Below are 13,859 nucleotides of genomic sequence, written 5' to 3' on the forward strand. Positions count from 1 at the left end.
GGAGCGGGCGTGGGGGGGGCGGATACAGGGGGCTAGGGGGCTGGGGAGCTGGCGTAAGTTAGGGGCGCCTTGCTCTCAGACACGGCCTTCCAAACTGGGGCATTCGTGGGGTCAGTGAAAACGAGGTCACCTTGTGATCCCTCGTTTCCAAGAGACCATGACTCTCTAGGGAGCAGCCTCTGCTCAGGGCAGTGGGGCGGGGGAGAAGGGACTGGAAGCGGGCAGAACTCACTCACAGTCTCGTCTCTAAAGGGGTCCTGCCGTCTTGTCGTCGTTCCCACGTTTAAAGGTCGGAAATGCTTTCTTACCTGTCAGGCGCCCTAGCAGCCATAGACCCTTCGTGTTCTCTGGTTGGGAAGTAAACTTCAGAGTAGTTCCTCTAAGCAAGGGGAGAGCAAGACCGCGTCCAGACCTGCACGTGGATGTCCCCGATCTGCCCCACTAACCAGACACCTTTCTCCTCACCGTCCCATCCCTGCAGACGGGCAGCGGGCAACGTAGCCAGACCAGCTCCATCCCGCAGAAGCCCCAGACCAGCAAGTCTGCCTACAACAGCTACAGCTGGGGGGCCAACTGAGGCCCCGGCCCTCCTCCCCAGAGGGTCCTCAGCCTGGCAACTACGGAACCGGCATCAGAGAGAGAAAGGAATGGGGGGNCCCCAGCGGCCCACCCCATGCCTCAGCTTCATGTCTGTCCGTTCCCATACCATCCCCCACTCTGTTGTCTGTACCATAGGATTTGTATTTTCTCCCTCTCCCCCCTTCCCTCTCTCCCTCCCCACCCCCCTTGCATTCAAGATTATGAAACTTTGCTGTGGGCCCTGCCTTCCTTCTCCTCCTCCTGTTCACCCCGGTGGTGTATGGGTGAGGTGGGGAGGGGGACCCCCAAATATATATCAGCCCAACAGCCCTAAGTCTCCTCCTTTATTATTAGGAAACAAAACAACAAAAAATGGCGTCATGAATATGAACAGCATTGTCAGATGAATTAGTTGAAGTGTTTTTTGTTTTTTTTTTTGTACTGTGTCCTCCAATTTAATGGATTAACGTGTCTTGTATATATAAAAAGAAAACCTCTACCTTCAGCCTCTGCCCATTCTTGCTCCGTCCAGGACCTCCTCAGTCTCGCAGGGAGCGGCCCGGGGACGGAGCGCTGCACACCAGCCGCCCTGGCGGCTCCAGGGCCCCAGGAAGCCCCGGGGTCCAAAGCTCTTGGCCCTTCAAGTGCCGCTGGTCTCTTGCTCTAAGGGATTCCCTCTCCTCCTCCCCCAACAATTCCACAGCCTAGAAAGAACCACCCCAGTTTTCATCTTCTCCGGAAACTGCCCCATCTGCAGCAGATCTCAGGCTGCGGAGGGAGTGGAGAGCAGATACCGGGGGGAGAGGGAGGCGATTAAGAAGGAGCTGGAAGCCCGAGTGTGATGCAGATGGGCCCGGGCCACGGGGCCGGAGAGAGGGGCGGGCCACACGCGACTGGGCCAGCAGATCGGGCGAGGGGTGCCGGCGGGGGTGCAAGCCGGAGAAGTCGGGGGCCGCAAAGGGGATACTTACAGCTGCAACTCCTCCCCCCGCAAGCCTTCCCTGCGCTCCCCTCGCCCTCTCGCAGAGCCTGCCCGGTGGACTCCGGGCTCCGCTTAACGACACCCCGTTGGCTGGAGCGCGCCAAGTCCGCGCGTCCCCGACCGACACCGACCGGGGAACTCAGACCCGGAGCGAGGCCGGCAGGGGCCGCGGCGGCTGCNGTGTGCCGGGGCGCCGGCCTGCTTTCCGGCAAGTGGCCTGACGCTTCTCTCAGTTTCCGGCCGCGGGGCGCAAGCGGCTGCCGGGAGCGAATGGGCCTCAGTGGGGTCCGCGGGTTCGAGTCCCAATTCGGGGATGAGCCTCTTTGATCTCTTTCGGGGCTTTTTCGGCCTTTCTCCACCTCGGAGGTTAGAGTGGGTCGGGACGGGGCGAGCGTAGGGGCCTTTGAGGGGAGCCGGGCCCCGCACGCCTCCGCCCTCCGTCGCCGGCTGCGCGGCGGCCGCCGGGGGCCGGGCAGCCGCGGCNCCACACCCACGGCACCAGCGGAGGCGCACGGCCAGCCCTGCCCGCCGCCCTCCAGGCCCTACTCGTGCCCCGCTCTGCCCCCCCTTGAGCTGACTTTATGGCTTCAAGTACTAAACTGTTGCTGGTCGATCTGCCTTCACTCCCAGCCACAGAGACCCCTTTTTTGGAGGCATGACTCGAGATGAGGAGGAGGAGGAGGAGGAAGACGAAGAAGAAGGAGCCACGTGGGGCCGTGGGAGCTCGAGGTTTGAGGGTCCGCAGTCCCCGGAGGAATTTGGCTTCGGCTTCAGCTTCAGCCCAGGAGGAGGGATGCGCTTCCATGATAACTTCGGCTTTGATGACCTAATACGGGATTTTAACAACATCTTCAGCGAAATGGGGGCCTGGACCTTGCCTTCCCACCTTCCTGGTGTGTGGCTGTCCCCGGTCAACCTGTGGTTCCTACTGGGTTGGAGGGTGACATTAGGAGCCTGAGGAGAGTCGCTGGGGGGTGGGGGGTGGGAGGTGTGACAAGATGGATGATATCGAGGTTTCAAAGAGCCCAAGCCCTGTCCCACCCCCAGAACCGACCTGCCACCACCTTTCTGCAGAACTTCCAGGTCCTGGTCTTGAGTCAGAGACACCTGGTGAGAGACGACAGGAGGGACAGACACTCCGGGACTCAATGCTTAAGTATCCAGATAGTCACCAGCCCAGGATCTTTGGGGGGGGCTTGGAGAGTGATGCAAGAAGTGAATCCCCCAAACCGGCACCGGACTGGGGCTCCCAGAGACCTTTTGGTCTGGTGAGTGCTTCTGGGTGGAGTGAGAGCCCGTGGGAGACGGCTCATGGAGCCCAAAGGCTGCCTTGTGAGAATCTGACAGGGTGGGGCCCCAGGTTCTCCACTCAGTGTGTTTGATCTGTTTTCTGTATAAGCTTCATGTAGGATTTTCTCAGGGGTGGGGTTGGGGATGAGGGAGCAGGGATGCTGCTTTTTCTCTTAAAAGAAAAAAATCGCTGGTCTGTTAGAATTCTGGAACAAGGCAGGATTGTCAGGTAGGATAGAAAGCGTCCATTCGGGAAAGCTTTTTGGCAGAAGGAGAGATCAAACAGGTAGGAAGGAGGAAGGGGTGAGTAAACAAAGCCATCCTGAGTGGGATCATCTCTCCCAGGGAAAGGTGGCTTTGGAACCTTTGGGTTCCGACCTCGCAGATTTCCAGTTGAAAGGTATCATTTCACCTCCTCTGCCTTCTTTTGCAGTTTGATGACACGTGGCCTCTGACCCCCCATTCTAGAGCCAGAGAAGACAATGGTGAGTCTGGAGGGAGAGGATATTTAGCCTGCCCTCTGATCTCCTCTGAAGTTTCTTCTTGCCACACTTGACCCCTTCTTTCCCTCGGACTCCTGATTTTCTGCTTCCTCTCTCTGCCCTTCTAGATCTTGATTCCCAGGTTTCCCAGGAGGGCCTCGGCCCAGTTCTGCAGCCCCAGCCCAAATCCTATTTCAAGAGCATCTCTGTGACCAAGATCACTAAGCCGGATGGGGTGAGTTGGAAGAGAGGGTTAAAAGGAACTGTGGCCAGGGGGTGCCCTGGAGAGAGGGGTCAAGGTAAAGACACCCGTGGGCTCACCTTTACCGATGTTAGAGATACGGTTGGGACTTGCCCTTGCAGACAGTAGAGGAACGCCGGACTGTGGTGGACAGTGAGGGCCGGACAGAGACCACAGTGACCCACCAAGAGGCAGACGGCGGTCCCAGAGGTGGTGAGTACGGACCGTGAGTCACATGCGTCTCTTAGTTCCTTGGGAAGGGGGAGCCCTTATCGTTCTAGCCTTCAGTAGCATCCGTTTGCTTGTCTTCTTTCATTCAGCGTGTCGGTGTGTATCGCTTTCTTCCTTAGATCCCGACCCACCAGCACCTCCAGGCCTGAGTGATGCCTCTTCCCTCCTGGATTTATTCCTAGGACGCTGGTTCCGTCCCCGGTAGCCCTCCTAACCCTCAGAGGCCTTCAGATCGCTCCCCGCCTCTGCCCACCATCTGTGTCTCCGCCTGCCACCTCAGGCCCTGGGCTGTGCGGAGCAGCGAATTGGGGGTATGTCAGTATGTGACTCGCCCAGACTGACCAATAAAACCTTTATTTATGCTAATTCTTCAGTCTTGGTTTTGTCCAGGCTGTTCCGCTTTCCAGCACCAACCAGGGCTTCCCAGGTTGTCTGGGCCCGCAGCCGCCCTCTTCCTGCTTACGTGTCTTGCTCTGCTTCCAAAACCTGATTTGATAAATAGGATCAGGTGCTTGGTAGAAGATGATTATTCTTGTGGAGGAGATACCTATAGAGACAACTCCAGGAAGATTTCTACCTGGGAATGCACCAATTTCTCAAAAGAGGAAGCCTGTGTGGGAAGGTAGGGGATAGCTGTTTACCTGGGATTGGGCAGTTCAGGAGAGAGTTTGGGGGAACACACTGGCAAAGAGCTCTTCCTTTATTGGCTACGTTCTTTCTTTTCTTTTTTCTCTCTCTTTTTTTTTTTTTTTTTACATATGTTGAAGAAAATATAACTAGCACAAACGTTACTAGATTTTTTTTCTCATTAAAACCTCTTTTAGTACTGTGGCTTAGGGTGGCTGATCTTATGCGTTTATTTACCTGTGCTACCTTGGCGCTTTACTAAAATGACAGACAATAGGGGCTCCTGGGTGGCTTAGTCGGTTAAGCGTCCGACTTTCGCTTAGGCCATGATCTCGCGGTTCGTGGGTTCGAGCCCCGCGTCGGGCTCTGTGCTGACTGCCAGCTCGGAGCCTGGAGCCTGTTTCGGAGTCTGTGACTCCTTCTCTCTCTGACCCTCTCCTGCTCGCTCGCTCTCTCTCTCCCCTAGAAATAAATAAAACATTTAAAAAAAACAATAATAAAATGACAGACAATAAAGGGATTTTTCTAAGGAGACATATCACAAGAACAAAGAAGAGATGTAATAATGAAATTTTATCTTTTCATTCTCTTTTTATATGTTTTGGTGAACAGAAGTTGATTTATCACACCCCAAGTTTATTTTTCTTTATGGTTAGTGCTCTTTATATCATTTAGAAATCTCCCCAGCCAAGGTTGCAAGGGTACGCTCCTTTATTTCTTCTTTACAGATTTTACTAGGTTTGCTTTTTACGTTTAGATGTTGTTCTTGTTTTAATGTTTATTTTGAAAGAGAGAGAGTGTACTGGGGAGGGGCAGAGAGAGAGCTAAAAGCACGGAGCCCAACGTGGGGCTGCACTCCACGAACTGTGAGATCAGGACCTGAGCTGAAACCAAGAGTTGGACTTAACTGAATGAGCCACCCAGGTGTCCCTACGTTTAGGTTTTAAAATCCACCTGGGATTTATCTTCCAATTTGGTATGAATCAGGAGTCCAACCTCATTTTTTTCTATTTGGAAAAATACATATGCATGTGTATATACAAATACTATAAATAGATTTTATACACACAGATCCTTGTGCTGGGTCTGGTAATCTGTCTGCCTCTGTGCCCATGTCACGTTTTAAAGTTGTATCGTTGTGTTTAGTAGAGCATATACTCCCACCTTTCTGTCTCCTCTCTCTAACTTCTAGTATGTAAGAATACAATCGATTTCTCTAGTCAGCTTTTCGGAGCACCACCAGAAACAGATGGAGCTGGAGACTACCAGACCCTGCGGGCGGCCTACGGCGTGAAAGCTGGAGACTCACACACACTAAAGCAACTTGGGAGAAACAGTCTGCAGAAAGATGGAAATTTAGCAAGGACACATCTTTAACGTCTTTCAGAATATGAAGTGATATATCCTGTAATACAGCCAGAACATACTCCCATGAAAGAGGAATAAACTGGGGAGTTAAAAAAAAAAAAAAGTGATGGCAGAAATGAAAATCTATAAAAAGATGTTGATGACAAAGTTGAGAAAATTTCCAGAAAGGTAGACTGAGTACTAGATACATAGAAAATAGGTGGAAATATACACCTGCAACTGATGTTCTAGGTCAACTCTACTTCAATTTCAATAAATTTTTTAAAAAAGAAAATAAGAAAAAAGATCAAACTGGAATGGTATAAACCATCAATGAAATAGACCAAGAAAATATCCCAGAAGTGAAATATTTACTTACAACCTGAAAGATCCACCATATGCTAAACACCAAGGATGAAAATAAACCCACTATTTCAGAACACTCGAGACAAAGGAAAAATCTAAATGAGGGAGGGTTCAGAGGAATCTGGGGATTCAAGATTCTCGTTGCATCTGCCCAGATGTCCCTGTTTCAAGTGTCAGGATCCTACCCTAACCTTGAGTAGGGAGATCTAACCTTGACATAGGAAAACCTGGGGCTGAGAATTCAACATTCTCAACGATTAACATTGGAACTGGAGCTGGCCCTCCACTCTGATGTCCCCTGGATACAGGTTAGACTTTCCTTAGATGCTGTCACGGGGCCACCTGGTTTCATAGTCGGCCTGGACATGGTGATCAATTCCGTGGACTTAACAGGTACCATTTCCCTCCGCCTCTCAAGTGCCGGAGAGGCCATTGTGCGTATGCTTCCGTGCAGTCACCCCTTCCAGCTGTTCTAACAAGTGCCCCACTTCAACAAGCCTGAGACTGTAGTCTACCTACTACCGTGAGAGGTTCTCATCAGCCAGGCTGTGCACGAGCGCCCAGACCCACTTTAGAATTTGTGGGATCACTCCTGACACCAACGGTCTTAAATTGGGTTCTTTGGAGAAAGGCTAAGAGGAGCAGCTACGTGACCAGGCTTACTGGGAAGTGCTAGANCGGGGGCCGGGTAACCGCGGCCTGGGGTGATGCCACGGGGCCCGGCTGGGGCAGCAGTGGGGCTGCGGGGTGGACCGTGGGCAGCTGAGCAGGGCCCAGGCGACACCGCGAGGGACCGCCAGGTGAGGACTGGCGCTGAGAGAAACGAAGACAAAGCAAAAACTCGACGGCCTCCCACAGGAAACACCCCCACACCCACGGCACCAGCGGAGGCGCACGGCCAGCCCTGCCCGCCGCCCTCCAGGCCCTACTCGTGCCCCGCTCTGCCCCCCCTTGAGCTGACTTTATGGCTTCAAGTACTAAACTGTTGCTGGTCGATCTGCCTTCACTCCCAGCCACAGAGACCCCTTTTTTGGAGGCATGACTCGAGATGAGGAGGAGGAGGAGGAGGAAGACGAAGAAGAAGGAGCCACGTGGGGCCGTGGGAGCTCGAGGTTTGAGGGTCCGCAGTCCCCGGAGGAATTTGGCTTCGGCTTCAGCTTCAGCCCAGGAGGAGGGATGCGCTTCCATGATAACTTCGGCTTTGATGACCTAATACGGGATTTTAACAACATCTTCAGCGAAATGGGGGCCTGGACCTTGCCTTCCCACCTTCCTGGTGTGTGGCTGTCCCCGGTCAACCTGTGGTTCCTACTGGGTTGGAGGGTGACATTAGGAGCCTGAGGAGAGTCGCTGGGGGGTGGGGGGTGGGAGGTGTGACAAGATGGATGATATCGAGGTTTCAAAGAGCCCAAGCCCTGTCCCACCCCCAGAACCGACCTGCCACCACCTTTCTGCAGAACTTCCAGGTCCTGGTCTTGAGTCAGAGACACCTGGTGAGAGACGACAGGAGGGACAGACACTCCGGGACTCAATGCTTAAGTATCCAGATAGTCACCAGCCCAGGATCTTTGGGGGGGGCTTGGAGAGTGATGCAAGAAGTGAATCCCCCAAACCGGCACCGGACTGGGGCTCCCAGAGACCTTTTGGTCTGGTGAGTGCTTCTGGGTGGAGTGAGAGCCCGTGGGAGACGGCTCATGGAGCCCAAAGGCTGCCTTGTGAGAATCTGACAGGGTGGGGCCCCAGGTTCTCCACTCAGTGTGTTTGATCTGTTTTCTGTATAAGCTTCATGTAGGATTTTCTCAGGGGTGGGGTTGGGGATGAGGGAGCAGGGATGCTGCTTTTTCTCTTAAAAGAAAAAAATCGCTGGTCTGTTAGAATTCTGGAACAAGGCAGGATTGTCAGGTAGGATAGAAAGCGTCCATTCGGGAAAGCTTTTTGGCAGAAGGAGAGATCAAACAGGTAGGAAGGAGGAAGGGGTGAGTAAACAAAGCCATCCTGAGTGGGATCATCTCTCCCAGGGAAAGGTGGCTTTGGAACCTTTGGGTTCCGACCTCGCAGATTTCCAGTTGAAAGGTATCATTTCACCTCCTCTGCCTTCTTTTGCAGTTTGATGACACGTGGCCTCTGACCCCCCATTCTAGAGCCAGAGAAGACAATGGTGAGTCTGGAGGGAGAGGATATTTAGCCTGCCCTCTGATCTCCTCTGAAGTTTCTTCTTGCCACACTTGACCCCTTCTTTCCCTCGGACTCCTGATTTTCTGCTTCCTCTCTCTGCCCTTCTAGATCTTGATTCCCAGGTTTCCCAGGAGGGCCTCGGCCCAGTTCTGCAGCCCCAGCCCAAATCCTATTTCAAGAGCATCTCTGTGACCAAGATCACTAAGCCGGATGGGGTGAGTTGGAAGAGAGGGTTAAAAGGAACTGTGGCCAGGGGGTGCCCTGGAGAGAGGGGTCAAGGTAAAGACACCCGTGGGCTCACCTTTACCGATGTTAGAGATACGGTTGGGACTTGCCCTTGCAGACAGTAGAGGAACGCCGGACTGTGGTGGACAGTGAGGGCCGGACAGAGACCACAGTGACCCACCAAGAGGCAGACGGCGGTCCCAGAGGTGGTGAGTACGGACCGTGAGTCACATGCGTCTCTTAGTTCCTTGGGAAGGGGGAGCCCTTATCGTTCTAGCCTTCAGTAGCATCCGTTTGCTTGTCTTCTTTCATTCAGCGTGTCGGTGTGTATCGCTTTCTTCCTTAGATCCCGACCCACCAGCACCTCCAGGCCTGAGTGATGCCTCTTCCCTCCTGGATTTATTCCTAGGACGCTGGTTCCGTCCCCGGTAGCCCTCCTAACCCTCAGAGGCCTTCAGATCGCTCCCCGCCTCTGCCCACCATCTGTGTCTCCGCCTGCCACCTCAGGCCCTGGGCTGTGCGGAGCAGCGAATTGGGGGTATGTCAGTATGTGACTCGCCCAGACTGACCAATAAAACCTTTATTTATGCTAATTCTTCAGTCTTGGTTTTGTCCAGGCTGTTCCGCTTTCCAGCACCAACCAGGGCTTCCCAGGTTGTCTGGGCCCGCAGCCGCCCTCTTCCTGCTTACGTGTCTTGCTCTGCTTCCAAAACCTGATTTGATAAATAGGATCAGGTGCTTGGTAGAAGATGATTATTCTTGTGGAGGAGATACCTATAGAGACAACTCCAGGAAGATTTCTACCTGGGAATGCACCAATTTCTCAAAAGAGGAAGCCTGTGTGGGAAGGTAGGGGATAGCTGTTTACCTGGGATTGGGCAGTTCAGGAGAGAGTTTGGGGGAACACACTGGCAAAGAGCTCTTCCTTTATTGGCTACGTTCTTTCTTTTCTTTTTTCTCTCTCTTTTTTTTTTTTTTTTTACATATGTTGAAGAAAATATAACTAGCACAAACGTTACTAGATTTTTTTTCTCATTAAAACCTCTTTTAGTACTGTGGCTTAGGGTGGCTGATCTTATGCGTTTATTTACCTGTGCTACCTTGGCGCTTTACTAAAATGACAGACAATAGGGGCTCCTGGGTGGCTTAGTCGGTTAAGCGTCCGACTTTCGCTTAGGCCATGATCTCGCGGTTCGTGGGTTCGAGCCCCGCGTCGGGCTCTGTGCTGACTGCCAGCTCGGCGACTGGAGCCTGCTTCGGAGTCTGTGACTCCTTCTCTCTCTGACCCTCTCCTGCTCGCTCGCTCTCTCTCTCCCCTAGAAATAAATAAAACATTTAAAAAAAACAATAATAAAATGACAGACAATAAAGGGATTTTTCTAAGGAGACATATCACAAGAACAAAGAAGAGATGTAATAATGAAATTTTATCTTTTCATTCTCTTTTTATATGTTTTGGTGAACAGAAGTTGATTTATCACACCCCAAGTTTATTTTTCTTTATGGTTAGTGCTCTTTATATCATTTAGAAATCTCCCCAGCCAAGGTTGCAAGGGTACGCTCCTTTATTTCTTCTTTACAGATTTTACTAGGTTTGCTTTTTACGTTTAGATGTTGTTCTTGTTTTAATGTTTATTTTGAAAGAGAGAGAGTGTACTGGGGAGGGGCAGAGAGAGAGCTAAAAGCACGGAGCCCAACGTGGGGCTGCACTCCACGAACTGTGAGATCAGGACCTGAGCTGAAACCAAGAGTTGGACTTAACTGAATGAGCCACCCAGGTGTCCCTACGTTTAGGTTTTAAAATCCACCTGGGATTTATCTTCCAATTTGGTATGAATCAGGAGTCCAACCTCATTTTTTTCTATTTGGAAAAATACATATGCATGTGTATATACAAATACTATAAATAGATTTTATACACACAGATCCTTGTGCTGGGTCTGGTAATCTGTCTGCCTCTGTGCCCATGTCACGTTTTAAAGTTGTATCGTTGTGTTTAGTAGAGCATATACTCCCACCTTTCTGTCTCCTCTCTCTAACTTCTAGTATGTAAGAATACAATCGATTTCTCTAGTCAGCTTTTCGGAGCACCACCAGAAACAGATGGAGCTGGAGACTACCAGACCCTGCGGGCGGCCTACGGCGTGAAAGCTGGAGACTCACACACACTAAAGCAACTTGGGAGAAACAGTCTGCAGAAAGATGGAAATTTAGCAAGGACACATCTTTAACGTCTTTCAGAATATGAAGTGATATATCCTGTAATACAGCCAGAACATACTCCCATGAAAGAGGAATAAACTGGGGAGTTAAAAAAAAAAAAAAGTGATGGCAGAAATGAAAATCTATAAAAAGATGTTGATGACAAAGTTGAGAAAATTTCCAGAAAGGTAGACTGAGTACTAGATACATAGAAAATAGGTGGAAATATACACCTGCAACTGATGTTCTAGGTCAACTCTACTTCAATTTCAATAAATTTTTTAAAAAAGAAAATAAGAAAAAAGATCAAACTGGAATGGTATAAACCATCAATGAAATAGACCAAGAAAATATCCCAGAAGTGAAATATTTACTTACAACCTGAAAGATCCACCATATGCTAAACACCAAGGATGAAAATAAACCCACTATTTCAGAACACTCGAGACAAAGGAAAAATCTAAATGAGGGAGGGTTCAGAGGAATCTGGGGATTCAAGATTCTCGTTGCATCTGCCCAGATGTCCCTGTTTCAAGTGTCAGGATCCTACCCTAACCTTGAGTAGGGAGATCTAACCTTGACATAGGAAAACCTGGGGCTGAGAATTCAACATTCTCAACGATTAACATTGGAACTGGAGCTGGCCCTCCACTCTGATGTCCCCTGGATACAGGTTAGACTTTCCTTAGATGCTGTCACGGGGCCACCTGGTTTCATAGTCGGCCTGGACATGGTGATCAATTCCGTGGACTTAACAGGTACCATTTCCCTCCGCCTCTCAAGTGCCGGAGAGGCCATTGTGCGTATGCTTCCGTGCAGTCACCCCTTCCAGCTGTTCTAACAAGTGCCCCACTTCAACAAGCCTGAGACTGTAGTCTACCTACTACCGTGAGAGGTTCTCATCAGCCAGGCTGTGCACGAGCGCCCAGACCCACTTTAGAATTTGTGGGATCACTCCTGACACCAACGGTCTTAAATTGGGTTCTTTGGAGAAAGGCTAAGAGGAGCAGCTACGTGACCAGGCTTACTGGGAAGTGCTAGAGCTGCTGGCGGGATGCACATGTAAGGAAGTGAGGAAGGCGGGATGAGGCAAACGGTGAAATGGACACACAATGAGGTTGCAGGAGAGGCCTCAGCCGATCCTGTGGGGAATTTGGAAGCTGGGGTGGCTCCTTTAGGGCTGTTCCGCGTTGAGACACAGGGGCCACATGTCTACCCTGCACCGGTGGACACAGGCCCTATAGGAGGGCATGTAACCTTGGGCGAGGCTGCCTCCTGCCATGGGAGGGACTGCCATCAGGAAGCTGCTGTGTGCCATTAGCATCTGATATTCCCAGCAGCTGGGAAATGGGTGCATTGGCCCCAAACAGGGCAGCCGAGTAGAGCATTCTTGTACCCACCCAACCTAGTAAAGAAGTACTGTGTACAGATGTGCCCAGGACTGTGCCAGAGCCCATGGCCCCACGCTCAAGAACCTCATACACTACACGGGGCGCCTGGGTGGCTTAGTCGGTTAAGCGTCTGACTTGCGCTTAGGTCATGATCTCGCGGTTCGTGGGTTCGAGCCCCGCGTCGGGCTCTGTGCTGACTGCCAGCTCAGCCTGGAGCCTGTTTCAGTCTGTGACTCCCTCTCTCTCTGACCCTCCCCTGCTCACGCTGTCTCTCTCTCTCTCTCCTAGAAATAAATAAAACATTAAAATTAAATTAAAAAAGAACCTCATACACTACATACAGTATTTCTTAAATGTGTGTCCGTTTCCACCTATCAGAACATAAGCTATAGAAGAGCAGGCAATGTGTTTTGCTCCCCATGGCTTCCCAGGGTCTAGAATTAGACTCCTACTTGAATGAACCTCCAATGAACTTGGAGGCTTGCAGTAAGAAGTAGGAAGTCGCTGTGTGTTGGGCAGAATCTCAGGGTGACAAGTGTCCAGAGGAAGGAGGTGGGGCCCAGTGCGAGCGGGAAGCGGTCATCCAGAGCCACAGCAGAGGTAGGGCGCTCTGACCGAGGCAGGACTCTGCGGGAGGGCAGTGCAAGCGTTCAGTGAGCGGGTTTTATTCCTGCAGTCTCTGGTCTTCAGCCCAGCCTCGCTGGATGCCTGTGGAGTTTTGCATGCATCCAAATGGTTGGGGGGAAAGCGTCATATTCCACGTGAAGGGTATTGTGCAATAGGAGATGGAGAGTCAGAAGCTCTGGATTCAAATTCAGACTTTTCCCCTAAGTAGCTGTATGGCCTTGGCTAGTCCCGAGGCTCCCCAGGTCATCAGAAGCGGGGTGGGAGCAGGCTGTTGAGGCCAAGCACTGACCCAGGGTACTTCCTCCAACCCATCAGCATGGGAGGGGGCTACTCCTGGGAGGAAGGGGGATGACAGAGCAGGCAGGGCCCGGGCGAACTCCAGGCGCTGGTCCGAGAGCCGGCCCTTGGACATTCTCCCGTTATCTCTGGCCTCCCTACCTACGCACGTGTACAGACACTGCTGTTCAGAAGCCGAGCTAATTGGTTTTAAAGTCTTTCTCGGGGCGCCTGGGTGGCTTAGTCGGTTAAGCGTCCGACTTTCGCTTAGGTCATGATCTCGCGGTTCGTGGGTTCGAGCCCCGCGTCGGGCTCTGTGCTGACTGCCAGCTCGGAGCCTGGAGCCTATTTCCGAGTCTGTGTCTCCCTCTCTCTCTGACCCTCCCCTGCTCACGCTGTCTCTCTCTCTCCTAGAAATAAATAAAAATATTTAAAAAAAAACAAAAACAAAAACAAAAACAAAAAAAAAACATTAAAAAAAATTAAAAAAAAAAGTAAAGTCTTTCTCTTATCATTTTCACTGTCTGGCAGGCAGTGGCTGTGGTTGTGTGGCAGCAGCCAGAGACAAGGTGTCCCCACCATGTCGTATAGCCAGACCCTGGCCAACATCAAGGGCCGGCTCCGGATCCGCAGCCTCCTGGCCCGGCAGTGCCTGGCAGAGTTTCTGGGCGTGCTTGTGCTCATGGTAGGCTGGGTGACGGGGGAAGGAAGGAGGGGAGGAGGGCAAAGTTTCTGCCTCTATCTCTTCTTTCTGGCATCTCAGTTCATTCAACTATGCATCATTTCTGTGTCTGCCCCTGCCCCTTCCATTCTGGTCT

At 51.5% G+C, this 13,859-nt stretch overlaps 4 protein-coding genes across 8 annotated transcripts in view; all 4 read left to right on the forward strand.

Moving 5' to 3' along the window:
• The window catches only part of UBAP2L (ubiquitin associated protein 2 like), a 40,232-nt gene extending 39,578 nt beyond the window's left edge, over positions 1-654 (forward strand). For all 5 annotated transcript variants that reach the window (XM_077764123.1, XM_077764126.1, XM_077764125.1 and 2 more), the window contains one exon: positions 482-654. In XM_077764123.1, the coding sequence (XP_077620249.1) occupies positions 482-577 (96 nt within the window). In that variant the 3' untranslated portion in view covers positions 578-654. The remainder of the gene's footprint in view (positions 1-481) is intronic.
• Positions 655-1,781: 1,127 nt separating this feature from the next.
• Positions 1,782-4,171, forward strand: LOC144231613 (HCLS1-associated protein X-1). The gene is made up of 7 exons (XM_077764129.1): positions 1,782-1,927; positions 2,192-2,454; positions 2,636-2,829; positions 3,285-3,336; positions 3,462-3,568; positions 3,697-3,787; positions 3,925-4,171. The coding sequence occupies exons 1-7, from the start codon at positions 1,875-1,877 to the stop codon at positions 4,008-4,010; spliced, it is 846 nt and encodes a 281-aa protein (XP_077620255.1). The 5' UTR covers positions 1,782-1,874; the 3' UTR covers positions 4,011-4,171.
• Positions 4,172-6,909: 2,738 nt separating this feature from the next.
• Positions 6,910-9,138, forward strand: LOC144231614 (HCLS1-associated protein X-1-like). The gene is made up of 6 exons (XM_077764130.1): positions 6,910-7,421; positions 7,603-7,796; positions 8,252-8,303; positions 8,429-8,535; positions 8,664-8,754; positions 8,892-9,138. The coding sequence occupies exons 1-6, from the start codon at positions 7,184-7,186 to the stop codon at positions 8,975-8,977; spliced, it is 768 nt and encodes a 255-aa protein (XP_077620256.1). The 5' UTR covers positions 6,910-7,183; the 3' UTR covers positions 8,978-9,138.
• Positions 9,139-13,621: 4,483 nt separating this feature from the next.
• AQP10 (aquaporin 10) overlaps positions 13,622-13,859 on the forward strand; it is a 2,695-nt gene continuing 2,457 nt past the window's right edge. The window contains exon 1 of the mRNA XM_077764029.1: positions 13,622-13,726. Within this exon, the coding sequence (XP_077620155.1) occupies positions 13,622-13,726 (105 nt within the window). The remainder of the gene's footprint in view (positions 13,727-13,859) is intronic.

This window comes from Crocuta crocuta, unplaced genomic scaffold, assembly GCF_008692635.1.
Source record: "Crocuta crocuta isolate KB4526 unplaced genomic scaffold, BGI_CrCroc_1.0 scaffold528, whole genome shotgun sequence".
NCBI lineage: Eukaryota > Metazoa > Chordata > Mammalia > Carnivora > Hyaenidae > Crocuta > Crocuta crocuta.